Below are 27,790 nucleotides of genomic sequence, written 5' to 3'. Positions count from 1 at the left end.
ATATAGGTGCCCATTACCCCCCACCCACTGTCCCGACTTTTCACCCTTGCTATCTGGTCACCCTATTTGGGACAGGGTTTGACTCATGTTCTTACCCCTTCCATTCATCAATGGTCAGTTGATAAATTACAGGACTAAGAACCAGGAAACCTTCATTGATTATATGCAATTACAGGTGTTAATCAGAGCTGAACAAAAGTTTTCATTCAAAAATATCTTGAGGAAATTTGGCCAATTTACAAAAAGAGATTTTGTGTGTGAAAACATTTGGATTTTCTTGAGATTTTTTTTTTTTTTGCATTATTACAAAATTTTCAACTAAACCTTTTATTTGGGGGGAGGGGTCCTATGATGTATTGTGTATTGAGTTCTGTTCTAGTCTATGTAGGTAGCATCTTACACAACACATCACTCAGGATTTCTTCTGCTTTGCCAATTTTGAGCCCTCAGCTTAGTCAAATCGAAGGATTTTCAAAATTGAAAATATTCATTTTGGAAAATTCCAAGTTTTGAAAAGAATAAAAAAATGGAAAATATTTAAAAAATGAAAAATTAGTCCATTTCAGAAAAACAACAGAACAAAAAAAGTCTGACCAGTGAGTAATGCTATCCCCCCCCCCCCCCCCACATGCCATATCTCAGGAACATAGTGTGATTGGGGAGTAGACCCAGAAGAAAGGGTGGAGCTGCCCAGTGAATGAAGAGGTGAAAGTGAAGATCGGGGCCTCAGTACCAGGCTGATAAAATGATACTAGGCCCTGCTCATAGTCCAGATACACCCCGATCTTCCCGGGGTTCCAAGTCAGGGGCAGGAGGGTATCCGGGGAAGTGCAAGCCCGGTAATGGCTCCCACACTGATCCATGGCCCAGATCCTCTCCTCAGGAGCAAAGCTGATCCAGCCCTTCCTCCTGACAGACTCTCCGGCCACCCCCACAGCCCAGGCCCTCCCACCCCCGACGTCTACCTCCCAGTAGTGTCTCCCCGAGGTGAACCCTTCCAAGCCCAGCACGCAGGTTTCACTATCAAATCTCTCGGGGTTGTCAGTCACGTCCTGCTGCAGGCCCCTCCATTTCACAGATCGCCCATTCTCAGAGACCACGAGGCTGGGATGAGCCGTGTCCGGATCCAGAATCACGTTCACTGCAGAGATGGGGCAGAGCATCAGGGGCAGAGCCCAGCCCATCGGGGCTGTTTCCCATCCTCCCCCCAGCTCTGTCGTGGCTAGGACACTCTCTGATTTCCAGCCTCTATCGCCCGGGAACCTGCTTCTCTGCCTGTCACTGCAGCTCTCCTCCCAGGCACTAGAGGCAAATAGCTCCCCTGAAAGAGCTGGAGATGCCTCTAGCTCCCATTGGGCCTGTCTGTAACCTCTACAGAGGCCCCTGTGAGGAGAGAGCTCAGGTGTTACACACACGGACGTCATTTCAACCATTACAAGAACTCAGTGGTCACCTACCACAAAATCTGTGCTGTGGGGCCGCTACCACGTCTCCACAGCTAAGACCGCAACTGAGTCTCCAATCTACGCCTGAGCTGGGAGCCCTCTATTCTAACACCCACAGAGTCATATCACACTCAAATTTGGTAGATTTGGTCTGGGTCTGAGGTAGAATTTTTCTACCAAATTTGAACTGAATTGGCCAAAGGGCTACTGATTGACAACTCCGTAAAAACAGAGATTTCACCAGAGTCCAAAAAGCATTAAGACAATTACCCGCAGCCAGTTAAGGTAATGTACACAGTTTCCTAGATCCCTTCTAGTTCATGAAGTCAATTAACAACAACACAACACATGAGAATTCACCACACGTGTCCAGGAAAACCCCAACTCTGACCCACAATTACAAACTCCTGTAAGCGCCTACCCCCCTGGACTGACAGCGGGTAAGTTCCCAGACTTAGGAGCACTCTGAGTTATCGCAGTTACACTGGAGCGCTGGTGACTCCATAGTTAAGTGTGAGCATTGTGACGAATCTGGCATTTTCATTGACCACACTGCTTTCCCTGTGACTTCTGGCATGTGTGCATCTGCTGGGCAGCAGAGTGGTGCAGGGGGTCTGACATTAAAATACCAGCTTCACTTACCTGCATTTTTTCTGACTTTACTCCAGCCTGAAATCAAACACACCAAGAGGTGAGCACTTCCCGGAGCACGGACTGCTAGCGTAGGACACAGTGTTATATGGGGTGGTGGGAAGGGGACACATGGCACTTACCAAGTTCAGCCAGGGATTTCCCTGCAAACAGAGAGACATGGGTGTGCAGTCAGTTCTACAACAGCTCCTGGGTTAGGGAATGTGCCTTTAAAGGACCACTTTGCCCCCTCCACTGTGCTCTCTGCTGGCTTCTTTCTGCCCAGGTCTCCTGGCCTGAGCTCCATCCTCATAGATCTCTCCATGGATCACACCCCCCCTTCTTGACATCTTTCCCTCGCTGGGTTCCCATGCCCTGCCCTAGCTGGGCTCACCTGTGGTGTAGTGTCCACACTCCCCATGTGCCTAGAAGCTTGGTGAGGGGCTAGGCCCTGATAACGTGGAAGTGAGGGTTTAATGCGCTAAACCTTGGCTCTGGATGCTGGATCTCAACTCAGGGATCAGCAACATTAGCTGGCTCCTTCTCATTGACTTTGTGCCTCAAAGAGTCAGAGAGTGCTTGGAGACTTTAGGACTCTGCTGAGCCTCTTTTTCCAGGGCATCAGGATCTCCCCACCCCGCCATTCCTTCAAATTCAGTAGCAAAAAGGTACATTGGCACAGGCAGACCCACCAGTTTGGGATATGGACACTCCCCTGTGTGTGTAGTTTAGAGGAAGGGCTAAAATCAGGCTTACGATGGAAACTGAGCAGCAACTTTATCTATGGAGCAGTTACCCCGTTCCATGATTAGTCAGAGCTCCCCGGCCGTTTGGTTCCCAGAGCCTCTCCTAACAGACAGTGCAGAGACAGAGGCCAAAGTCTGTCTGACTATGTACAGTGAGAGAAAATCATTCAAGCCTCCTGAGAGCCCAGACATTTACCTCTCTCGTTCTCCAGCTCAGAGCGCAGAATCTCTGGAAGAGAAAAGGAAGAAAGAGGTGAGGTTTCATGCTGTCGCATTAACGAGGTTATTCATTTCCTACTGTTAGTTTGGTGAACTTGTCCCAGGAACTTACCTCTCTCTTTCTCCAGATTAGATTGCAGATCGTCTAAAGAAAGAAGAGATTGAGAGAGGTGAGATTCCAGTGGGTGATGGTCTCTTCTAATACTAGCAAAGAGCTGCTATTTTGCAGAAAATCATAGCTTCATAGAGTTTAAGGCCGGACGGGTCGTAGTCTGACCTCCAGTACATCACAGACCTTAGACCCTCACTCAATCACCCCTGTACCATGCCCAAGGCTACGATTTAGTCATGGGTATTTTTAGAGAAAGTTTTGGACAGGTCACGGGCAATAAACAATAAAATTCACCGCTTGTGACCAGTTCAGGACTTATACGAGAAGTACCCCTAAGTAAATCTTAGGGGGGGCCCTGCTGGAGAGGGGGCAGGGCCAGTGGCACCAGCTGCCAGGGGGCCTTTGAGCAGCAGCAGCTGTGGCCGCCCGAGGGACCACTGCTCAGGCAGTCTCTGGGCCAGCCCCACCGGCTGCTGCTCAGATGGTCCCGGGGGCCAGCTGCCCTGGGCCACTCCAGCTGTGGCTGGCAGCCGGTGCAGCTGGCTGTGGGGCTGCCTGAACAACTGGCTGACCTCATTTGAAAAAAGACGTTGAAACACTGGAAAGGATGCAGAAAAGAGCCACGAAAATGATTTGAGGGCTGGAAAAAATGCCTGACAGCGAGAGACTGACTTATAATAATGGGATTATTCACACACTTAAAGTTACACCTGTATCTAGCTGAACTGGGGCCCTGATCGCTCTGGGCCTCAGTTCCCTGAGTGGAAAATGGGATAAGAAAGGGTTACTCACCTTGTACAGTAACTGCAGTGCTTCGAGACGTGTGTTGCTCCACTCTCTGTGTATTCACACCCCTGCGCCTCTCATCGGAGATTTTAGGCAGCCGTTTCTGTTCGGCCCACACATACGCTCTCCCCCTCCCATGCATTAGGTCACTACAGCGCTGTGCAGACAAACTGCCCCCAGTTCCTTCTCTACACAGAGCTCATAGGTAAGAGCTCCAAAACAGAGGGGAAGGAGGGCAAGTAGTGGAGCACCCACAGGGGGACACATCTCAAAGAACCACAGTTACGGCACAAGGTGAGTAACCCTTTCTTCTTCTTTCAGTGGGTCTCTATGGGTGCTCCACTCTCGGCGACGCTGCAGCAGTGCCCTGAATGGAGGGGTGGGCTTTCAGAGTCGAGTCGAGTACTGAGCATCAGACACTGGAATAAAATATAGCAGCGGATGCAGGGGTGCCGGAACAGGGGGGATCAAGGGGGCAGGCCCTCCCCCCACTTTTTGCCAGCTGTAAGATCAAGTGACGGGAAGGGGGAGAGGCATGAGCAGCAGGTGGGATCTTGCGGGGAAGGAGGGACAATGCTGGGTTTGGGGGAAGGGTTGGTGTGAGGTCAGGGGTTTGGGGAGAAGAGGTGGCATGAGCACAGGGAGAAGGGGCAGGGGCGGGGCCTCAGGGGGCGGCATGGCACATGGGGTGCAGCCACAATGGGTCAGAACAAAGGTCCATCCAGCCCAGTAGCCCGTCTTCTGACAGTGGTCAATGACAGGTGACCCAAAGGGAATGAACAGACAGGTTATCATCAAGTGATCCATCCCCTGTCACCCAATCCCAGCTTCGGGCAAATAGAGGCTAGGGACACCATCCCTGCCCGTCCTGGCTAATAGTCGTTGATGGACCTGTCCTCCATGAATCTATCTAGCTCCCTTTTGAACCCCGTTATAATATTGGCCTTCACAACACCCTCTGGCAAGGAGTTCCACAGGTTGACAGTGTATTGCATGAAAAAATACTTTGTGTTTGTTTTAAACCTGCTGCCTGTTAATTTCATTTGGTGGCCCCTTGTTCTTGTGTTATGAGAAGGAGTAAATAACACTTCCTTATTTACTTTCTCCACCCCACTCATGATTTTATAGACCTCTATCATATCCCCCCTTAGTCGTATCTTTCCCAAGCTGAAAAGTCTCAGTCTTATTAATCTCTCCTCATACGAAAGCCGTTCTATGTGGTGGTAAGTGCACCAGTTCCAGAGTTTCACTGCCTGGTACAAAGGGAAGGTGAGCTTGCTCTTCTCTAGTGATTTATGTAAAACATACATGCAATGTTGCCTATAATCTTTATATGCTTGCCCCGATCAGTGGTAAGAAATGTGAACAAGCTTTCCTGACTGCTCTGAGTTCCCGTAAGTAGATATACAATGTGGATTTGAAGGGGAACCATTTGCCTTGAATAGCGTGGGTGTCCAGTTGGGCTCCCCATCCCAATAGGTATGCGTCTGTTGTCATTATTAACATTGGGGGTGGTTGAGTGAAGGGCACTCCTGAGCAGACATTGTGAGACTCTTTCCACAAGTCAAGGGAGTTTTTGAATGTTGAGGGCATCAATAGAAGTTTGTTTAAGCTGTGTGTGCTTGGTATGTATCCTGTACTGAACCACCACTGAAGGCAGTACATGTGTAGTCTCACGTGATTTATTACGAAGATGCCTGCCACCATGCATCCCAGTAGTTGAAGACCATTTCTGACCAAGGTCTGAGGGTTGGCCTGTCCGTTAGAGATCAAGTTATCTATGGTGTTGAACCTGCATAACGGGAGGAAGGCTTTGGCCTCTGCTCCATCGAGGTAGGCCTCTATGAATTCCAGACGTTATACTGGAGTTAATATGGTCTTTTGGATGTCTACTTATAGAGCCAGTTGGAGGAATAGGTCCATAGTCTTTTGTGGGGGAGTCAAAGCATCATCAAAGGAGCATGCCTTGAGCAGGCAATCATCTAGATACAGGAATATTATCACTCTTTGTTTACGAAGGAGCACCACAACCATAGAAAGGACCTTTGAGAACACTCTGGGTGCAGACAATGAAAGTGGTCTTGTCTCAGAGTGAATACTAGAAACCTTCTGTGGATCACGATATGGAAGTAAGCATCTTGTAGGTCAAGGGTCGAGAACCAGTTTCCATGGTCCAGAGATGGGATTATTGCTGACAAAGTAACCTTCTTGAAGCGCTGTAGCTTTACAAATCTGTCGAGTGATCTTAGATCCAGAACGTGTCTCCAATCACTATTGTTTTTCAGTATCAGTATTTTTATTTTTTAATTTATTTTATTTTATCTGGAAGTACTTGGAGTTGAAGCCCTTCCCTCTGTGTTGAGTAGGAACTATAGCACCTCGGTTCAGAAGATAGCTTGTTTCCTGATGTAAAAGCTACTCATGAGAAGGGTTCCTGAGGAGGGTCGGGGGGAGGGGTAGGCAGGAGTGAGGGCGGTAAAATGGATCAAATATCCTGTGGAGATGATCTCCAAAACCCATTTGATCCCAGTTTTGATTAAAAAGAGTAAGGCCGCTGCCAAAGTAGTGGTGATGTTTGGGTTTTTGCAGCAAATTAAAATGGGGGTGGTAACTCGGGGCCTCAAATAACACATCAAAATTCATGCATAGATGCAGATGGCTGTGATGTTGATCATTGTGGAGCAGTTGATCTTCGCTTTTGTAGTCATTGTGTTTTCTGTTGGGGTTCATAATGCTCTGGGGGGGGGGGGGGGAGAAAATTGATCAGGCCGGGATCTCTGTGTCATCTGTGATTTATTATATCTTCTTTTTTGTGCAGGTGCATAAATTCTCAGTGAATGCAAAGTGGCTCTAGAGTCTTTTAGTATGTGGAGGGATTCATCCATTTTCTCTGCAAATGATTTGGATCCTTCCAATGGAAGGTCCTCCACAGTAGACTGGACTTCCCTTGGAAAGCCAGAAAGGTGAAGCCAGGAAGCCCTCTGCATGCCCACTGCTGTTGAGATGAAGCAAGCAGCTGTGTCAGCGGTATTTAGAGAGGGGCCTGCAACACTGTCCTTGCAAGAAGCTGACCCTCAGTAGTGATCACCTGAAACTGCTGGGAGATGGTCAATGAAGGCATTTAATGTAGAATAACTGATATGGTTGTATTTTGCCATAAGAGCTTGGTAATTAGCCATCTTAAATTGCAGGCTCACCTAAGAATATGATTTTCAAGTTGTTTTAAGTTCTTGTCACAGGGTGTTGATTTAGAACAGTGCTGTCTGCCACGATTAGGGTGACCAGAGGTCCCGATTTTATCGGGACCATCCCGATATTTCCTTGTTTGTCCCGCGTCCCGACCGACGTGCGGTCGGGACAACCGGACAAACAAGGAAATGCCCCGAGCCTCGAGCCCGGAAGTGCTCGCGCCCCGCCCCCCTGCCCCGACTCCGTCCCCTCCTCCCCCGATTGGCTCCCTCCCCGAATCCCCGCCTCTTCCCCAGGCTCACCATTCCCCCTCCCTCCGCAAGTGCTGGAGGGAGGCCCGGGAGACTCAGAGGCAGCGCGGGGCCGGGGTGAGTAACAGTCCGGCCTGGCCCAGTGCAGGCAGGACTCAGTTGGGTGGTGGGAGAGGAGGGGGGCGGCCCGCGGGGCCAGGCGACGGGGGAGGAAGCGGCCATGGCGCTCGGCGGCTCTGGCGCCCCCGAACCCCCCGATCTGGGGCCTGCAGCAGCGCGTACGCTGGGCCCAGCCCCTGGCTAGGCACGTCTGGGCTGCCCAGCTGGTGCTATCCCGCGGCGGCCCCGGGGCGGAGGCATCGGCAGCCCAGCCCCGTTCGTTCCCCTGCGGGACGGGGGGGCTGGGGCCTGCTGCCCCCACTCCGGGGCCGCCGCGGGATAGCACCAGCTGGGCAGCAGCCCAGACACTGGCCAGGGGCTGGGCGCAGCGTGCGCGCTGCTGGGTCCCCGCAGCAGGCCCGGGCTCGGGGGGTTCGGGGGCGCCAGAGCCGCAGCCGCGGAGCGCCATGGCCGCTTCCTGCCCCCGCGGCAGTGGGAGCTGCAGCAGCGGCTGCTCCCGTGTCCCGCTGCCCGGGGGTGAGAACAGCCACCGCCTGGCCCCGCGGGCCGCCCCCCTCCTCGCCCTACCTCCCAACTGAGTCCTGCCTGCTCGGGGCCAGGCCGGACTCTCACTACCCCGGCCCCGCGCTTCCCCTGAGTCTCCCGGGCCTCCCTGCAGCACTTGCGGAGGAAGGTTTTTTGTTTTTTTTTTTTGGCCCCGCCCCCCCGCCACGCCCCCCCCCACGTCACCCCCCCTCCCCCCGCGTCCCGATATTTGTCTTTGGTGATCTGGTCACCCTAGCCACGATCATTTACAGCATAGATGACAAAGGAGTTTGGGAATGGGTGGGAAATAAAAAATCCGAGTCTTTAGAGGGAACAAAGTATTTTTATCCGCTCTCTTGCATGTGGGATGTACCGTGCCACATAGTCTTTGCTGGGTCCAGCAATGCCTCGTTAATAGTGAGTACACTACAGGCTGATGATGAAGTGTGTAGGATGTGAAGCAGCTTGTGTTGCAACACCTTGACTAGAGAATCCACTTCTCTCTTGCTGAAGTCTTGAAATGGTTTGAAGTCTTTTGCCAAAGTTGGTGGGGGAGGCATAACAGCTTCATCAGGAGAGGATGAAGAGATGTTAGTCACTGGAGTAATCCCTTTGTCTAATCTCACTGCCTGTTCCTGAAAGTTCTTCTCCCGTGGATCAGGAGATCCAGACAGAGAAGCAGTAAGAAATTGCCTTTTCCTAAGAGCAACAGTAGTGGGAGTCTTTTGCACTCTGATAAATGGCCAGTGGTGTTGTTCTGGTCTTCTGCAGAGCTGAAGTACTCGGTATCGAGGGTCTAGAGCACTCTATCGGAGATGACCTAGAGGAGCTGGTTCTCTCTCTACCACCCCTTTCCCCCCCATGGTACCGAACTCCCATAGCCTGTGCCCTTTGGGTTTTTTAGGCTTACTAGTGGTACCAGTACCCGAGGAGCCAGTCGTCTCGTGGGTATCCAGTTGTAGATCAGTCAGTACCAAGGTGGTTGATCTTGTTGGGGATCATGTCTTTGGGGTAGATTCTCTACCCAATGACGTGTAGCCTGCTTTTTTGTGGCTTTTTGAGAGGAATCCAAAAGTTTCCTCTTCAAAGCTGCCATAGAGTGTTGAGCCGAGGAAGTAGATGGATTCGGCCACTTTGGGGACTGTTGTATGGAGTGGTCCCAGGGCCAGGGTCAGAGGCTGATCCAAGTGAACTTTCCATCATTAGTAGTCATAGTTTTAGTTCAAGATTATTCCTAGCCCTTGATTTTAATGTCAGGCAGAAAGTACACTTTTACGGCATGTGTGACTCTCCAAGACAGCGAATGCAGTGGGAATGTACATCACTGCCTGGAATTGCTTCTCGGCAGTAGAAGCAACACTTAAATCTGGAAGAGCCAGGCGTACCTTGTCCAGGTTTCACTTCCCCAGAGGGAGGAGACAAGAAAGAACTAAGGACAGGGAGTTCGCTAGTCTTATAACAAAATAAAGAGGGGGTATTATTTTATTGGGTTTTTTTTGTTTTTTGTTTTTTTTAAGGAAACAGAAGGGGAGTATTAACACTAACTGACTGAAACGCAATGAATGAACACTAATAACGCGAAACAGAAAGTAAAATACAGATGAGGCATTCTCAAATCGGAGGCTGCTGAGGCTCCGTCTCAGGTCAAGGCGGTTGAGAAGGAGCTGAGGGCAGTTTGTCCGTGCAACGCTCTATAGCCCTACTGCAGGGCACGAGACAGGGACAGCGTCTGTGGGGGCTGAACGGACACGGCTCCTAAAATCTCTGATCTGAGGCGTAGGGGACACGAATACACCTGCAGTGGAGCATGCACAGGGACACTACTCCAAGAAGAATGATACTTCCTTCCTCCCACCCTTTGTCTTATCTATTTAGCCCTTCAGGCCTTGTGCCATGTGTCTCTGCACCGTCGAGCTCAACAGGGCCTTCAGTTCTATTGTAACATCACCCATAATAATAATAATAATAATGACAGGTTTCAGAGTAGCAGCCGTGTTAGTCTGTATCCGCAAAAAGAAAAACAGGAGTACTTGTGGCACCTTAGAGACTAACAAATTTATTAGAGCATAAGCTTTCGTGGACTACAGCCCACTTCTTCGGATGCATCCGAAGAAGTGGGCTGTAGTCCACGAAAGCTTATGCTCTAATAAATTTGTTAGTCTCTAAGGTGCCAATAATAATAATGTAACTCTGCTCACCTCATGAAAGGGCAAGCCGGAGAGATTAGAAAATGAGGAGAGGTGCAGAGATCTTCCTTCCTGCTGACAGAGTCAAGGACGTGTTGAACTAGATTTGATTCTTTGCAACTAGCTGTGTAACCCACTGGCGATGTTAGTTAAAGTCCCCTGTGGGTCAATCCACAGAGAATACAAGTTGTTACAGCCCCTAGCAGTGGTGAACTGCACCTTTCAGAGGATCTGGCCTGAGCCAGTTGGAACCCGTTGTCATTACGCACAGGCTCACGTCAGGCAGTGCTGACTGTGGGGTACTGGAGACTGTGTTAAGATGACGAGCTATCGTCTTAAGTGTGAGGGGCTCCTGGTCCTGCTTGAAGGCTGGGGGGGCTCTGTAGGGAAGTGTCAGTGGGTGATCTGGGGCTTAAGAACATAGGAACAGCCAGACCAGTGGGCCAGCTAGTCCAGTGTCCTGTCTTCCAACAGGGGTCAGTGCCAGAGGCTTTAGTGGGAATGAACAGAACAGGTCAAGTATCCAGTGACCCATCCCCATCCAGTCCCAGCTTCTGGCAGTCAGAGGTTTAGGGACTCCCAGAGCACGGGGTTGAATCCCTGACTATCTTGGCCACGGATGGACCTGTCCTCCAGGAACTTATCTAGCTCTTTTTTGACCCCAGTTATATTTTTGGCCTTCACAACATCCCATGGCAACAAGTTCCACAGGTTGACTCTGTATTGGTCGAAGAAGTACTTCCTTTTGTTTGGGTTAAACCTGCTGTCTAATCATTTACCTGGTAACCCCTGGTTCTTGTGTTTTGGGAAAGGGTAAATAACACTTCCCTAATCACTGTCTCTAAACCACTTTTATAGAATTCTATCATATGCCCCCTTACTCGTCTCTTTTCTAAACTGAACAGACCCAGTTTTTTTAATCTCTCCTCATATGAAAGCTGTTCTATACCCTTAATAATTTTTGTTGACCTTTTCTGTACTTTTTCCAATCTAATATATTTTTTTGAGATGGGATGACCAGAACTGCACACAGTATTCAAGATGTGGGCGTACCAGTGATTTATATAGTGGCATTGTAATATTTTCTGTCTTATTACCTACCCTTTCCTAGTTGTTCCTAACATTCTGTTCACTTTTTTGAGTGCATCTGCACATTAATTGGATGTTTTCAGAGAACTATTCACAATGACTCCAAGATCTCTTTCTTGAGTGGTAACAGCTAATACAAACTCCATCATTTTGTATGTAGTTAGGATTATACTTTCCAATGTCATTACTTTGCATTTATCAATACTGAATTTCATCTGTGAATTTCAGCCCATTTTGTGAGATCTCTTTGTAACTCTTTGCAGGGAGCTTTGGATTTAACTCTCTTGAGTAATTTTGTATAATCTGCAAACTTTGTCACTTCACTGTTTACCACATCTCCAGCAGCCGGTGTGCAAAGAGCCAGCCTAGACAAGGAGGGGAAGAGTTGTGCTCCTCTGCCTTCAACTCACAGACTTTACGGCCAGAAGGGACCATCATGATCATCTAGTCTGACCTCCTGCACAACGCAGGCCACAGAACCTCACCCACCCACTCCTGTAATAGACCCAGAACCGCTGGCTGAGTTACTGACGTCCTCAAATCATGATTTTAAAGATTGCAGGTCACAGAGACTCCACCATTTACACTAGTTTAAACCTGCAAGGGATCCATGCCCCATGCTGCAGAGGAAAGCAAACAAAAAAGAAAAAAACAGGGTCTCTGCCAATCTGATAGAGGAGAAAAGTCCTTCCTGACCTCAAATATGGTGTCTCTTTGTTTTTGGTGTTGTAGTAATTGGGCCTGCAAATTTACCCTAATTATGAGCTCAACTGTGAGACAGGAGTGAAAGCTCACAAAATGTCACAATAACGTATAACAGTGAATGTGGAGGGGAAAAGGGGAGTGAGACTGAATTAATCCAAACAAAAATCCCTCCTGCTATAACTCAAAGACTGTGTTAAGATCATGCCTGGTAAACAAGAGAAATATGGGATCAGAAATCAGTGAAACAAAATTTGTCAGAAATTAGGCCTAATTGGTGGACAAAATAATGAGCGGACGGACTATTCCACCCCATACTCCATTTTGGGTTCTTCAAAAAGATTTTGGCGGGAATACGTTTGAACAGACGCAGGGTACTGCTATTCCGTCTGACTGAAAGAACGGGGAGGAGTGAGCTTTGCTGTCATGGCTGCCACTCCTCCCTCCCCTGGAACCCCAGGTCTTCTTCAGCCTAATCCTGAGAGATGCCCTGACCAGACCAGGCCAGAGAGAGGGACCCAGAAGGCAATGCCACTTCCACCAGCTCTGGCTGACTCCTGAATACCACCGGCAATGTGATGTCTGCCCCAGCCAATGTGTCTTTTTCCTTCTCTTCCCTGTTGCTCTCCTTTTTCTTTATAAGAAGAATCTGGCTTAGCTGGCTAAAAAAAACGTATTTTGCAGCACTGCTGTGATCCTGCGACCAGAGAGGCAGATAAAAGCTATGCCCCAAACAGCCCAACGCTGGTGTGATTTTTCCAGAGTGGCTAATCAAACTATGGGCTGGGTTGCATTTCTCCGCAGTGAGGCTGCCAGCGAGAGTCAGCACCAGAACAGAAGCTGCATTTTCTCTCTTTGCTACTCTTCTTTCTCTCTGTTGGGAAGAGGTGCCAGCATCAGAAGAAAGGAGCATCACACGCTGGACAGAGGCAAAGGTGGGACAACTGGGGTGACAACTCTGCAGCCAGGGAGAGAAGGAACTGACTCCCTCCCGGGGTCACACCCCATATTAATCAAAAACTTCTTTTATTGTGAATGATGATTTACAGTTTAATATTTTCCTAAGTGAGTATTTGATGTTACTGTCTAGTCTATCATCACTCCACACTTTCTAGTATAGTATTGTTCCTGCCAAATTTGGGGTTTTTTTCTTCATTAAGTTTAAAATATAAGATTAACTCCATGGTGCTGGTTTGCCTCTGCCTCTCCTCATGGTAGGCATAGCCTAGCCAAGCCATGGGTCATTGCCCAGTTCAAACTTCTACTTCTCTACTAACGTCTTCTCCTTTCTCCAAAAAGGACACTTATTCCCATCTTTAACACCGTCTAAGAGACTCTCAGCCATGGTCGGGGTCTGGGGAGGGGCAGGTTCCTTCTAAACTCTTTCACTGAAGGCAAAGGGGACAGGGGATGTCATTAAAACAAAAGTCTTGTGCAAGACTTTACATTTCAAATGCTTTACCTGTTTTTCCTTCTTTTCTGTATTTTTAATGAGAGGTTAAAAGATTTGTAATGGTGTGTTTGCCATGGTACAAAGCAGGCTGAGGTCTCTGGATACCAAACCCCCAAGGTGTCTAACTCTGTTTAATATTGGACAGTGACATGTTGTGTTGTCGTCTTTAACTGTTTGTTCCATCTAACTTACTACAACCATGTCGGGATTCTGGATTCCAGGCAATTATGTCATGTTACGTGACAAGCACACATGCACTTGCTGGAAGCGTGCAGCTAACTTCTCTGGGTATGTGCTGGGGGCGTAACACTCATCAGCAGGAACTCAGACACGGAAGTTCCCACTTCAGTCCCCAGGGTGTTGGCCAGAAGGGCAGTTATCACATTCATGGGGGCTTATCCAGTGTTCGTATTGATTGGGACAGAGAAAGTACATAATCGACTGGTGCATGGGTCACAGGTTCCCCCTGTCCCGTTCCACAGAGGACAGGAGCTGTTACAGCCCCAGCCAGAGAGCCTGGCTCTGCGAATTGGCTCACAGGGGGGCCTGTAACACACTCACCAGGGGGTCACATCCACAAGCCTGTTTTTTAATTTGTTATTAATCATAACGATAGTAGTAACAATAGACACTCACGTATCTGTTTCTTCAGTTCAGCTTGCTGAGTGTCTAGAGGGGTCATGTTTACAGGGATCTCACTCCTGTTCATGAATGTCACTGGGCTGTAATTACTAAGGCCCGGTGCACGGATAGCATTTGTAGCTATGGCGGTTGGGGGGGGTGATGTTTTACCCAGATAGTTATAGTGGTACAACCCCCTAGTGTGGATGCAATTACACTGGGACAAAGGTGCCTCATACCATTATAGCGTCTCCCCCTCCCCAATGGCAGTAGCTCTACTGAGGTAAGCGCCTTCATCCTGCTATAACTGCATCCACACCAGCAACCTGTGCTGCTTTCTTTCCATATCCTGGTGGGGTCACAGCGACACCGTGTTTGGATGTAGACAAGGACTAAGATTAAGGGGGTGGACGGTGCCATCCCCCATAGCCCTACATGCTGTCAGTGCCCTTTCAGTCTAACTAGCCTCACCAATCCCCAGGGAACCCCATAAGTCTTGCTGGATGTGGGAGGGACCTTGATGAATAGCTCCTGCTCCTTGTTGCCTGCAAGCAGGCCTGTTCGATACACGGACGTTAGCAGGTAGCTTGGGCAATGGATGAGCTGCGGAGCTGGGTCTCGGGAGACTTGGTCTCTATTCCCAGCTCTGCCACTGACTTGCAGAGTATCCTTGGGCAAGTCCTTTCCCTGCTTTGTGCCTCAGTTTCCCCCTGCTCTTCATGTGCCTGCCCTAATTAGATTATAAACTCATTGGGGCCAGGACTGTCTCCCCATAGGTGTGTGGGGTGCTCACAGGTGCGAGTGTGATACAAGTGACTATACAGATTCATGCCCAGTTTTCCGGGTCTCGTTCCTGCTTCAGACGGAGTGATCCCGACACTCACTGAGCACCTAGGGTCAGGTTCTTTCTATTCTACAGTGAGACCCAAAGGAGTGACTCTACATCTGGCGCTTCTCAGGTCACACCCAGAGTCGTGGCTCATCCAGGATCCCCACCCCAGGGTGAGTTCAGCTCCTCTCTGCCATTGCTCACTCCCTCTCCCGCCGGCCCTCTCACTGACGTCACCCAAATCTCTCTTCCTGGCACGGGACGGAAGCCCCCCGACAACCTTCTCTGAATTCAGGAGACCCTCGCTCCGGTTCCACAGCACCCCTTCCCCTCGGCCACCCTACCTTTCGCTCTGTGCTGCTTCCAGAAGCAGTAACTGGCCAAGAGGGTGAGAAAAACCACACCAGCCAGGGTCACCGACAGAGCCAGCTGGCAGGGAGAGGTCCTTGGGAGGAACACATCTGCAAGGCAAAGTTGCATTGATTTGAACCCAGACAGAGTGGATGTGGCAGCAACAGGAGTGAGGGGAGCCTGCAGCATCCTGCAGTGGTCTGGGAGGATCTCACAGGCATCTTTGGTCAGGCTTTTGAGAGATGAGAAGTGGCTCCTCCCATGAAGCTGACGGGAGCCCAAGCTTTGGCCTGGTCACTGAACTTGGCTAGGCCCTGGCTACACTGCAGATAGGCCGTCTGCTGTGAGAGCTTCTGTTCTGCTGGGGACGAGCACGCTGGCCGTGCTGGGCTTGGACCTGCTCACGTCTGGCCTTAGGGGTGGGCTGCCTGGGAGACTGCCCAGGGCACTGTCAGAGGAGCTCGCTGCCAGCCAGCACGAGAGCGCAGCAAACTCCCAGAGGCACCGTGTGAGGGGCACCAGATTTCTCCTGCTTCCTCCTGGCGGAGGAATGTGGTGGAGCCGTGATGCACAGATACTGCTTGTGCCCCCTACATTCTTCCATGCCCCCCTAGGGGGCTGTGTGGGAGGGGGCAGAGCAAGGAACAGTGCCAGGGCCCCCTGCATCCAGGTCACTTTCCCCATCTGGGCTGTGCTGTGGGGCATCAGGAGCTGCTGCTCTCTGCCCTCCCCGTACCCAGCCCAGGGGAGGAAGGTGACTTGGATGCAGGGAGCCCTGATATTACTCCTCGCTCCCCCCCTCAGAGCCCCGCAGGGGGCACGAGGGGCAATGCGAGCGAGGAGTTGGAGAGGGGAGCGAGCAGCAATGCCAGCTGCCCCTTGCATCCAGGTCACTTTCCCCACCTGCGTGCAGGAAGGGAGTGCAGGGGCTAAGAAAGAAGGGATGCAAAAGGGGGCTGGGGAGAAGGGGGTGCAGGGGTTGGAGCACAGGTGTGTTGCTGAGGTTAGGGGTGAAGGGGGTACAGTGCAGGGGTTGGGGTGCAGGATGGGAGTGCAGGGCTTAGCTGCAGAGGGGGTTCAGAAAGGTTTAGCAGGGAATGTGGAATAGGAGAAGAGAAGGGGTTCAGAAGGTGGTTGGGGACAAGGGGCGCAAGAGAGTTAGGGGAGAAGGCGGCACAGTGCAGGGGTTGGGGTGCAGGAGGGGAGTACAGGGGGATAGGGAAGAAGGGGTGCAGTAGGGAGTTGGGCAGAAGGGCTGCAGGGGTTAGGGACACAGGATGGGGTTCAGAGGTTGGGGAAAGGGGGGAAGGGCAGGGATTAGGAGAGAAGGGTTCAGAAGGGTTTAGGGGAGAAGGGGCACAGGGAGATGGGGAGAAGGGGGAGCAGGAGGGGTTGGGGAGATGGGGTTTTTCATTAGTATTGTTATTGTGTATTTTACAAATAGTTTGACACACACACACACACACACACACACACACACCCCTCAGATTAGAAGTGTGAAATCCCACTCAGTTTGATCAGTGAGCACCACCTCTCAGCTACTCGGCACTAGCACAAGATGGGTCCATCTCCCCCCGTCTGCCTGGTTCCCTCCTTCCCTTACTCTAGTCTTGGAGCATGCAGAAACCGAAGTAAGGGCAGCAACACACCCTCTGCCATGCCTCCCTTATTACTGCGCTGCTGCTGTCAGGGGCACTGCCGTCAGAACTGGTGCCCCAGCCAGCACCCGGCGCTCTCTGGCTGGCCAGCCAGGGCTACATTCTGAGCCCCAGAACCTCGTTCAATACAAATTAGGCACTGGGAAGAGGCAGTGGGACCCTGGGGCTGTGGGGAGCCGGGAGAGCCTGTGAAGGCCAGGGGCAATGGGAGGGCAGCCACAGGGGTTGGGGCAATAGGGGTCACTGCATCCATAGGGGCCAGGGTGCCAAAATACAAGGTCACCCAGGGTGCCATTTTCCCAAAGGCTGGCCCTGGACCTGCTATGTGCATCGTTGCTGTTCTCTCTTGGCCGAGACGGGGGTTGAGGACAGAGCAGGACAGGTTCTGGTTCGAAGCGTCTCTTATAACAGCAGCAGTGTGAGTATCAAACAGCCGGTCAGCCTGCTGGGATATTTTCTCCATCACTGGTGCTAGTCGCTGCCCGCTGAGGTCTCTCCACAGCACTTGGGGCTTTGGATACCATCCGGCCGATTCACACACCATGTGGATCCCTCCATCCTGATATCCATCGACAGAAAGGTGAGGGGTGGAGCCCAGGCCTGGAGGGGAATGGAGTGAACCTGTGTCATTGCTACACCCTGGGCCCACCAGAGAACTGCTCTGGTGCAGACTGGAGTGTGGGCCTGTGGCAGTGGGAGTCCCAGCGGTGTAGCAGTGTCCTCCCTCACCATGACGTTACACATACAGATCTACCACATGATGAGTAGATCACACACAAAGCGCCCGTCACCCCCTGTGGCCGCACGGACCTCACGGTATCCATCTCACAGTTCATAGCACAGTGTGTCTATCTGGAGTTTTTCCATCAGCTCCTGGAAGCAGAGGCCTCAGGGAGATTTACACAAACTTTCTCAGTGCCCAAGGAAATTGTGGGAGAAGGGGTCACACCCCCTGGGATGAGCAGCCGCATCTGGGGCATGTCCCCTGGAGTTCAGGGGAAACAGATGGGGCCTGATCCTTGCTCAGACAGATGCCCCAGCAGCTGAGGGGTGGAGAAGCTGGACATGGAGCTGGTTACTCCAGTGGGTATGAGGAGTTGGCAGGCAGGTGCATCGATCCCATTAACAGCAGGCCTCGTTCCCTAGCGCTCCGGTGCCTTTCCTGTGAGAGGTGACTAGTCTGAACACACCGGAACTGTGGGGGTGGGGGGATGAGACACACCATTGACCAGTGCTCACTGGTGCTGGGAAGGGCAAACAACAGCCCGTGCTACTGACCAGCCACCTCCAGTTCCAACGCAGCTTCTTCGTAAAAGGTGGGTGATTGGAAGAGGCAGCCGTAAGTCCCTTCATCAGAGGGGGTGATGTTGTGTATCCTCAAGGAGACAGTCCCATTCGCAATACCGTCCTTCAGTAGCTTCGTCCTGCTTCGATACGGTGCGGTCTGCTGGCCAGCCTGATCTCTCCCATCCCGATAGAGATGGACAACTGCAGACAACGTGGATCGGAACCAGCGCACCGCCATGCTCTCGGCGCTCATGCTGGGGGAGAGGTGACAGGGTAACAGAGCATCTTCTCCCACAAGGACCCTGATGGGGCGATCGGGTCCAATCACCTTGAAACTCATTGTAGAAGGAACCAGGAGAAAAGAAGCTGTAGCCAAAGTGGAACTAGGAATACATCATGGCGATGGAAATGGGAATTTACTGTAATATTTTTATCAGCAATGTGTGTCTCCCTGTCAGCCTCTGCATTGTTGTCCCCTGAATGCACAAGGGTTCCATTGCCTCTCCAGGCAGATGGAAGGCATGGGGTGTCTGAAATATGTTGCCTCCTGGTTCCAGACCAGAATAATTAAAATGAACTGAATACAACCTGCACCTGTGAATGCAGGACCAGCCTGGAAGAGAAAAAGGAAGAGCCGGGACTGGGACATCATCAGGTAATGGCTGGGGAGCCAATGCAGGTTGGCTATATGAACTGAGCATGGTTTGGCAGCAGGAGAACAAGGGATGAGGGGTGTCAGGGAGCCTGTGTTAAGAACAGTGTTCACAGACACACAGGGCCTTTCATTTAGGACTCAGAGACCAAGGGACAGAGAGAGAGAGAGCCCAGATGGATCCACACCAGCTTGGCTTGGTAGAGCCCTGGCTTCAGTCTCTATGAGCCTTGTTTTAACCTCTGCCCCTCTGTGCTAACCTAAGGATTTCCCAACACTGTCTCCCAGTTGAGTAATAAACCCTATTCTGTAGTCACTGGGCAGAGCTCACCATGAGAAACAGGAGAGCTAGAGCCCAGAGGCCGGTCTCAGAGGCACTGAGGCCAGGTGGCCTATCCTCTTGGAAAATGTGACCCCTTGAGGGCCTGGCATGCTGAAGGGGTCACTCCCAAGAGACTTTTCAAAGGCAGGGCAGAGCACAGACATAGTGACAGTCATATCAATGGAAGCAATATGATGCTGTGAGCCCTGAGAGGCTGGGGACTGAGCGTGGGACTAGAAGCCACAAACACCTGCATCCTGTTCCCAGCTCTGCCACTGACTCGGAGTGGCCTTGGCCCGTCACAGACAGATGGATTCTGGCCTCTGGCAGAGTAAAGGGGGTTGGGCAATTCCCCCTCTGCAGGAGTGGCTCAGGGCTGGCATACTTGACCGTATCCTCAGAGCACCAAAGTGTGTCACATGGTGTGGCTGGAGCACTTGGCGTTCTGCCAATAGCAGGGCTGCAGAGCCGCTGAGGCTGCTGCAAGCTAGAGCAACCCTAGGGGTGCTCTAATGGACACTGGGGGCTGTTGCAATCCCTGGAACAGCCCAGGATCCAGGAGATGCAAATGTGGCTAAAAGCCAGGCTCTCTCCTGGGCTGCACCTCCCGAGAGGCAGAATTTCATTTTTAGATTTGGCACAATATCTCCTTAAGGGCTAATTACATCTCGTAGGTGATCTTCTTACTGAGACCTTTACTACACTCTTAGGGAAACATTTTAAAATGCTCCTTCTCCTAGAAATCAACTCCTCTTTTCTCGTCATTTTTTTCTGGCTTCCTATATCATATAAAGTGTTTGTCATTATTGTGCTCTACATTCCTCCTGCTCTACATTCCCCAGCCAGGGCTCAGAGTTAGGCGAAGCACTCAGAGGGACTGTAACTGATCATCTTATCAGAATCACTGCTCGTTGAAATTTTTTCATCAAAACATTTTTGACCAAATGTGGCTTTTTCAACAAAATGAAAATTTTCAATTTCAGTCAAAAATTTCCCTTCTTGTTGAAAAACCATAAATAAAAAAAATGTGCTTGAAAACTGAAAAATTTTCAATAAAAAATACATTCTCAGTAAGTATTTTTGGTTTACTTCCCAGTTTTGGGGGGGGAAAAAAACTAAAAAGAATTGGTAGGAAATTTTGAAGAACAGTTTAAAATTTTTTCCCATCACCAATAATTGGCCTTTTCAAACCACTTCTAATCAAACCTGATTCCGCCAGGTTTCCTCTTTTTCAGTTTTTGCCATTTGAAAATCATCTTTGTAACTACGTAAATTCTCCCAGAGTTTGGAAGAGTGTGACCAAAGCCCTGCTGTGTGTTGGAGCTACTCCTTGTTTTCCCGCCTTCCCCACCTAGCCCCCACGCTCCCCCCAAGCTAGTCTGCCCTTTTCTTCTCGGCACCAGAGCTGAAATCCTGGCCCCACTGGCGCCGGTGGGAGGATTATTACCACGTGTTACCCCGTATCTCCACTACCCAGCTCTCCCCCACGTGGTGAACACTCAGACTCATCCCTGGCCCCCGTAACTCTCCACTGTGTTTCTGGACAGAGGTTTCTAGTTGCTAAGGGCAGGGCCAGGATATGGGCACAGTTTCTAGTTGTTGGGGGCCATTCTATGGAACTGACTGTCCCAGCAAGCAGGACCCAGCTATACATCTCCACTGCCCCTAGGAGCAGGACACGTCCCACTGAACCAGGAATCAATCAGCCTCAGGGGGACATTTCTGGGCACAGCCACCACATGCTACCCAATGGGGACTTGCTGTGGGGGCTTCTTGTAGGCCACAAGACACATTTATTGCCCAACGCTCCCTGGCTTCTTTGCCCACCAGCTGCCACCTTTGCTGCTCTGCTCATAATCCCTGAGTTCCCTCAGACAGAGCTCAGGCTGGGGGCCCAGCCTTCCCCAGCACAGCCGCTGGCTCCTGTGGGAGAGAGACTAGGCCCTAAAGCCCCAGGAATCCTACCTGAGTCCAGCCGGTGAATGTGGAGAGAAAGGAGGGAAATGGTGAAGGCAAGCAGCGGCAGTGACCTCACGGAGCCAGGGGACATCGAGGAATCCTCCATCTCCCTGATGTCGAGACGACCACACAAGCCCTGGGCGAGCGAGTCGGTGAGCGAGACCCTGCGATCCAGGACATGAGAGTGGTAAATGGGCAGAGCTGGTGCAACCATGCTGACTCCACTGGGCGCTGGAGTGCGACAAGCCCACATTCAGGCCAGACCTTTCAGAGGGGCCCAGCACCTGCAGCTGAAGCCAGATTCTCCAACGGGCTCAGTGCGCCGGGCGCACAGAAAGTGCTGAGTTCTGCTGAGTCTGGCCCAAACCCAGGCCAGCTCTAGCACTGGCACAGAAATAAACTCGCTCTTAAAGGAACGATTTCTAGATAGGTCCCAGAACGACTGGCTGAAAGCTCCTGACCCCCGGCCTGCAGGTGCCCTCAGCCCAGGGAACTCCGTGCTGGTTCAGAACTGCAGCCCTGAGCTACAAAGAGGGCTTGGGGGGTGGGGAGGGGGGTCTTTCTTAAACCACACGCAGGGCAGCCCCCTCTGCCACTCCTTATGGCAGGGGGCCCTGCTGCCACCCAGCTGCAGCTCATGGGGGAGGAGTTGTTCTCCCAGCCTCCATCCCTGCCCATCTGGGAAGGGGACTCCAGACTGCCAAAAGGGGAGTCCCCGGGTCTCCCCCATTTGCTGCCACTTTCTGCTGAGGAGGAAGTGGCCGGACAGTGGATTGCCGGTCCCTGGAATGGGGAGAACCGAGTGGGGCGCAGCCAGAGGTCTGTGTCCAGAAGAGGATGCCGCAGTCCTGGGGGGTGACATGGGTCCTGGAGCAGAAGTGACGGTGGCGAGCCATCACCAGATAAAGGCGCACTGGCTAACCAAGCTAATTCCCAAGACAGCCAGCAGGAGGTGCCACAGTGGTGAGTCCAAACTGTGTCAGTCTCTCTTGCAGGATCTAAGGTTTTTGCAAGTGGAATCAGGATAAAAATGCAAGAAAGAATGTAGGAGCGGGTGGAAGTGGGTATTGTGGGACAGGATGGGAGCGGGATTTTAAAGATAGTCCCACGCAGGGCTCTAGCTCCAGGCAGGCGAGCAGGAACCACTGGATCTGTTCCCCAGTCAAGTAGCTTTCATGTTGAAGGAGTGCCTTTGAGAGGCAGTGACAAGGGCAGAGTGCACACAGAAAGGGGCATTTCTGCATGGCTAGTACTCCTGGCTGGGAGCTTTGGGGGCTGGGGCTCAGGTCCACTGCAATGAGCATTGGGCACTAACGCCATCAGGCTCCTTTAGAGATCTCAGTCCCACAGTTGAGAGGCGAGCCCCCCTTGACTCACCCCTTACTCTGAGCAACAAGAGGGCGATTCACCCTGTGCTGGTTCTGAGCCCAGGGCAGAGGCCCAAAGGAAAGAAAGCAAGGCACCTTCCTGACCCCAGGGCTGCCAGGGGCTGGTTTGAAGCAGCCTATAGTCTGTTCTGGTGCAGGATTGTCCATCACACCCCAGTCTGCCCCTGGCATGCCCCATGCACCCTGCAATGCTATGGGTGGTGATGCAGAGTTGGCTACACCAGCCCTATGCCCAAACACTGGGCAGCCCCAACCCTGGGCATACCTGCTTTGTTTGCTAATCAGGATACTGTGTAAAGCTAACATAGTTACTGAGGGTTTATGCTTGAGGAGCAGAAGCTTATTGGGAAAGATGTGTACTGTGTAACCTTAACTACTTGTGTGATTCTTCCTCAAATAAATGACTGTGCATTAAGCATATTGGTTTCCAAATTCTCACTGGTACTGGTACCAGTCCGCCCAGCTTGGGCCATTAAAGATCAGCTCTCAGGCAGGTAATGTCAGGGCTCAGTGTTGAAACGGATCTTTAATGGCCCACAGCTGGCAATTCTCCTGCCAATTTCAGCTCCATCAGCAGTTTGCACGGAATGTTTGCAGTTCAGAGTCAGACAATGCCAGGTGAGCATGAGCAGGGACCCTCCGTAGAGGAGCCCCATCTCTTGGGCAGGCTAGCTGAGTCATGAGACACTGCTGGGGGGAGACAGGGGGATGAGACAGGAGTTAAAATAACTGGTGTCCCCAGGCAACTCTGACATCTCCCCTAGAGGAAAACATGCAAGCCCTGTGCTGTTATTTACTACTAGCCTTTCTTAGAGTGAAATACCAATCAAATACCCCTGTAAAATGCTCCGGGTGCCTGAACAAAAAATCAATAAATCAAAGCTGCAAAACAGCCCTGTTAGCCACCCAGAAACAACCCTCAGTCTTCCCCTGTAACTCCATCAAATAAAGAAGGGCCCGCTAGGCTCTGGTGAAGGGGCTGGTCCCTTCTCACATACCCTGGAGACCAGCAGGACCTTTCTGATTAGAAGCCAGGGCAGGGAACTCTGGAATTACGAGGATATTGGTTGGGCTATAGCACATGCAGTGGGAGCATGCCAGCTGCTGCACCCCTTCGTAGGGCGGCCCTGCCCTAGTCCTGCTGGCACAGGACAACAAATTTAAAAGCAAAGTAAAAGGATGAAAACTTCCTGCCACTATCTGATGAACCCAGGAGAAACCTCAGCTGTAACAGAAGTGCCGTCATCCAGCTTCTTGACAGTCAGTTAAATGGAGCCCTAGTCCAGGAGGTGCCTTACAATTAATGAATTATGGTTATGGTCTGAAGCAAAATCATTTAGGAAAAGAGAATCAGTTGGGTATCAGTCTGGCCTAGTGTCATTTTCTGTTAATGCTTGTTCAATGACAGCAGAATTTGTTCTTTTCTCCTGCACGTAGCAAGGCTGAAGAAGAAAGTGAAAGAGTAAAGCAGAACAAGGGGGTTGCCAGAGGTAAAAAAATCATTTTTGCTGCTTTTTAGCAAAACTGAGAACCAAAATCGCCACTTTTCCCACAGCTCCTGGTCCCCAGCACCTCACAGCCTGGATAGTAGATCCAGGGCCTCCCTCACTTACGCAAGCTAATCCCACTGTAAGGATTGAGCGACTCCCAGGGTTAGGCCAAGCTGTTCCTAAATTCCATAGGTACCAGCATCGGCAAAATAACCCTAACCCACATAGTAACCCTGAACCTTCGAGTGGACATGCCCCTCCACAGGGTTATGTGTTTAGATTCCATGTAGGGGCCCGGGACCGTGTTCCTTTCTTTTCAGATGCCGCACAGAACAATTCACACCTGCAGAGACCCAAGTAAAAAATGAGGACTCAGTTGTAATGAAGTTTAACCAGAGGCTTAAGGTTTAACGATGGGATATCCGGAAACTCCAAGCCCACGTGAATGAGTTGATGATGGAAGGCGAGAGAGAGAGAGAAGGAAAATCTGTAGATTATTTGTCTGCATATTCTACAAATTACTCAGCGTAACGCCAATCGGCCCCGAGTGTAGTTATCGCCCCTTTAGGCAGGAAGGCAAGAGGGAGATTCAGTGTCTGCAGCGGTAGGGGGCTGCCACAGAAATTTTATTATAGATACTGGGACAGCAATTAGCATTATCCATGTTAAGGATCTTAGATCCTCTTCTCTGTCATCAGGGTGTACAAAAACACTTGCAACTTTTGCAAGAATCAGGTTGTTACCACACTTCCTATACTCATTGAAGTTCAGATAGGTCACCTAAGAAAGGTTCAGACCTTTGTACTGATGAAATTAGCAGACCCAGGGAATTGCCTATTGGGAACTGATTTCCTATACAAATAAGGATGTGTTCTTGATTTGGTTAACCAATTGTTGTGTCTTACTGTAGAACAGGCAAAGGATGACTCAACAGTGCTCATACCTGAGTGTGGCATGGTATCTCCAGTGGAGGAGACTGAACCTGAGGGGTATGATTTAACCAAAATAGTGGCTAATCATGCAGACCAACCAGAGTTACAGGTGTTACTTCGCAAACATGCAGATGATTTTGTTAAATACAAGCATGATTGTGGATGTATGGCTGTCACTATTGTTGTAAAAGGAGGAGATATATCAACCCAAAGACAATATCTTTACCGAGAACTGGCAAACCCATATATGGAAAAGACTATCAAGTCTTTACTGACACAGGGAGTACTACGTAGATGTACTTCCACTGCCAATTCCCCTATTTGGCCTGTAAAGAAACCAAATGGTTCTTGGCATCTCACAATTGATTACAGATGCCTGAATCAGGCCACGACCACTTGTACCCCTACAGTGGCCAAGATGCAAAATTTAATCAAGTCCTTTGATCCAGAGGCTAAGTAGTTTACTGTCCTTGACATCAGTAACCGCTTTTGGACATTATCATTGGCCCACATTGTACAGTACCATTTTGCATTTAGTTTCCAGGGAGTCCAATATTCCTGGACACATTTACCCCAGGGGTATAAATCTGGACATGACTTATGAGGAGAGGCTGAGGGAACTGGGGTTATTTAGTCTGCAGAAGAGAAGAGTGATGGGGGATTTGATAGCAGCCTTCAACTGCCTGAAGGGGGGTTCCAAAGAGGATGGAGCTCAGCTGTTCTCAGTGGTGGTAGATGATAGAACAAGGAGCAATGGTCTCAAGTTGCAGTGGGGAGGTTTAGGTTGGATATTAGGAAACACTATTTCACTAGGAGTGTGGTGAAGCACTGGAATGGGTTACCTAGGGAGGTGGTGGAATCTCCATCCTTAGAGGTTTTTAAGGCCCAGCTTGACAAAGCCCTGGCTGGGATGATTTAGTTGGTGTTGGTCTTGCTTTGAGCAGGGGGTTGAACTAGATGACTCCTGAGGCCTCTTCCAACCCTAATCTTCTATGATTGCTCTACAGTACTTGTATGATGTGAACTGAAAAATACTATTTTTTTTGTTTATCATTTTTACGGTGCAAATATTTATAATCAAAAATAACATACTTTCTGATTTCAGTTACAACACAGAATACAATATATATGAAAATGTAGAAAAACATCCAAAATATTTAATACATTTCAATTGGTATTCTATTGTTTAACAGTATCAGAGGGGTAGCCGTGTTAGTCTGGATCTGTAGAAGCGACAAAGGGTCCTGTGGCACCTTATAGACTAACAGAGGTATTCGGGGTTTTTTGTTTTTTTTCCCCACTGCTTGCATTCGAAAAAGTGGGTATTCACGCATGAAAGCTTATGTTTCAATACCTCTGTTAGTCTATAAGGTATCACAGGACCCTTTGTCGCTTCTATTGTTTAACAGTGCAATTAAAAATGCGATTCATTGTGATTAATATTTAAGTTAATCACGTGAGTTACCTGCGATAACAGCCCTAGTCTATAGTTTTTAGTCTCAGTTTCTAGTCAGCGCTATTGGCCTTCTCCATATGGAAACCTTTTCAAAGGGTCTAAAATGCTTGGGAATCTTTCCTTTCCCCAATATTTGTCAGGCCCTGCTGCACCTCTGGCTTCGAGCCCGCAAATGGGCCCCAATACGTTAGGACAGGATGTCCTGCCAGCATTTCCAGCCCCACCAGAAGCAAGAAGCCACCCAGACTCTGAGAATAAAGCCAAGCAAAAAGAGTTTCAATAACTCACCCAAGGATAGCACAGTGAAGAGCTAGAAAGAAAGAACTGAAGACTCTCTTCTACATTCTCTTGCTAAAATCTTCCCAGTTTCTCTTGGATGCGGTGTCATGTTTTACTTTTTGAGTAATTAAACTGCTGTTATATTATCTCCCAAGGTGGCTGCATGTTAGTGGTTGGTAAAGGGATCTCTGCATACACTGTAAAATAATTTGACCTCTAAATACATCACAATTATCATTTGGCTGCACTGCATGGCTTCTTAACACACCATGGAGAGAGCAGAGATAGAGCTTAGATACCCCTGCTCCAAAAACTCCCACCAGATGGCCTAAAGGAAATTCGCCCTTGGCTAACAAGCAGCATGAAGCCTATGACACACCATCATTCTGGGGCTTCTGTTGTTTCTGATTCCACCATGCATTAATTTACATAGCAGAGCTGTGACATTCCCTACAGTCCATGCAGACTGGACAGCCTAATATTAACGAGTCTCCATAATTCCTTACATGGTGTTAATACAGACATTTCACAAGGATATTCATCACCAGAGTACCATTAGCTTTCAGAAAAGGCCTCACTCGGTGCACTCTTAGACCGTAGTATTGTATGCAAGCAGTTGATTTAATTGTTTATCACTCTTGCCTCAGCCCCTGAAAGGGGGAGGGATGTTAACAGATGGGTGGTGCCCAGAGAACCTCCGAGTGTGATGATTGGCTCCCCCTGTGGTGGGAGCACCTCCAGAACTGGCAACGGATCAGTGGGGCGCAGGTGACTGTGCTGGGCTGTCCCCTGACAGGGACTTTGGATGTAATTTGACTAATAAAGTTGTGGCCTGGTTAAAACCCAGACCATGTGTCCTTAGGATTCTTCTACGCAGTGAGTGCACCAACCCCTCTTTATGAGATGCAGCCTGCTTCCCCATTGCAGGTCAGTCCCATTCTGTGGGCAGGGACCCAGGCCTTCCTCCCCTTTTGGCTGCCTTTCTAGAGGAGACCTAACTCTGCTGCTGCTGCCATGGCATGGCTGATTAGCAGCCTGACTCATCGTTAGAAAAGAGACCTTAGTCAGCCAAGTGGGACTGCAAGAGAGCTCCCCTCTCAATACCACTTCTCA

General features: G+C 50.2%; 2 protein-coding genes across 4 annotated transcripts in view; both read right to left on the bottom strand.

Annotated features, from left to right (window-relative positions):
* The window catches only part of LOC135977726 (class I histocompatibility antigen, F10 alpha chain-like), a 194,198-nt gene that overhangs the window by 123,941 nt on the left and 42,467 nt on the right, over window positions 1-27,790 (bottom strand). The window lies entirely within an intron of this gene.
* Window positions 639-18,554, bottom strand: LOC135977733 (butyrophilin subfamily 3 member A3-like). Its single transcript, XM_065578998.1, has 9 exons — window positions 18,191-18,554; window positions 17,231-17,512; window positions 15,248-15,364; window positions 14,090-14,122; window positions 3,153-3,185; window positions 3,018-3,050; window positions 2,219-2,239; window positions 2,088-2,114; window positions 639-1,141 (listed from the first exon to the last, which is right to left on the bottom strand). Exons 1-9 carry the CDS (start codon window positions 18,537-18,539, stop codon window positions 639-641), a joined length of 1,398 nt encoding a protein of 465 aa, XP_065435070.1. The 5' UTR covers window positions 18,540-18,554.

This window comes from Chrysemys picta, unplaced genomic scaffold, assembly GCF_011386835.1.
Source record: "Chrysemys picta bellii isolate R12L10 unplaced genomic scaffold, ASM1138683v2 scaf20, whole genome shotgun sequence".
Taxonomy (NCBI): Eukaryota; Metazoa; Chordata; order Testudines; family Emydidae; genus Chrysemys; species Chrysemys picta.
This window is presented reverse-complemented; position numbering and strand designations above follow the sequence as displayed.

What these genes read in the sequence shown, in the direction of transcription:
- LOC135977733 (XM_065578998.1), bottom strand. Translation starts at nt 18,539, where the DNA reads ATGAGTTTCAAGGTGATTGGACCCGATCGCCCCATCAGGGTCCTTGTG. An exon ending in TGAACTGAAGAAACAGATAC is followed by an intron (nt 3,186 to 14,089) that starts GTGAGTGTCTAT and finishes TTCTTTCTTTAG; the next exon opens with ACGATCTGCAATCTAATCTG. An exon ending in TAATCTGGAGAAAGAGAGAG is followed by an intron (nt 3,051 to 3,152) that starts GTAAGTTCCTGG and finishes TTTCTCTTCCAG; the next exon opens with AGATTCTGCGCTCTGAGCTG.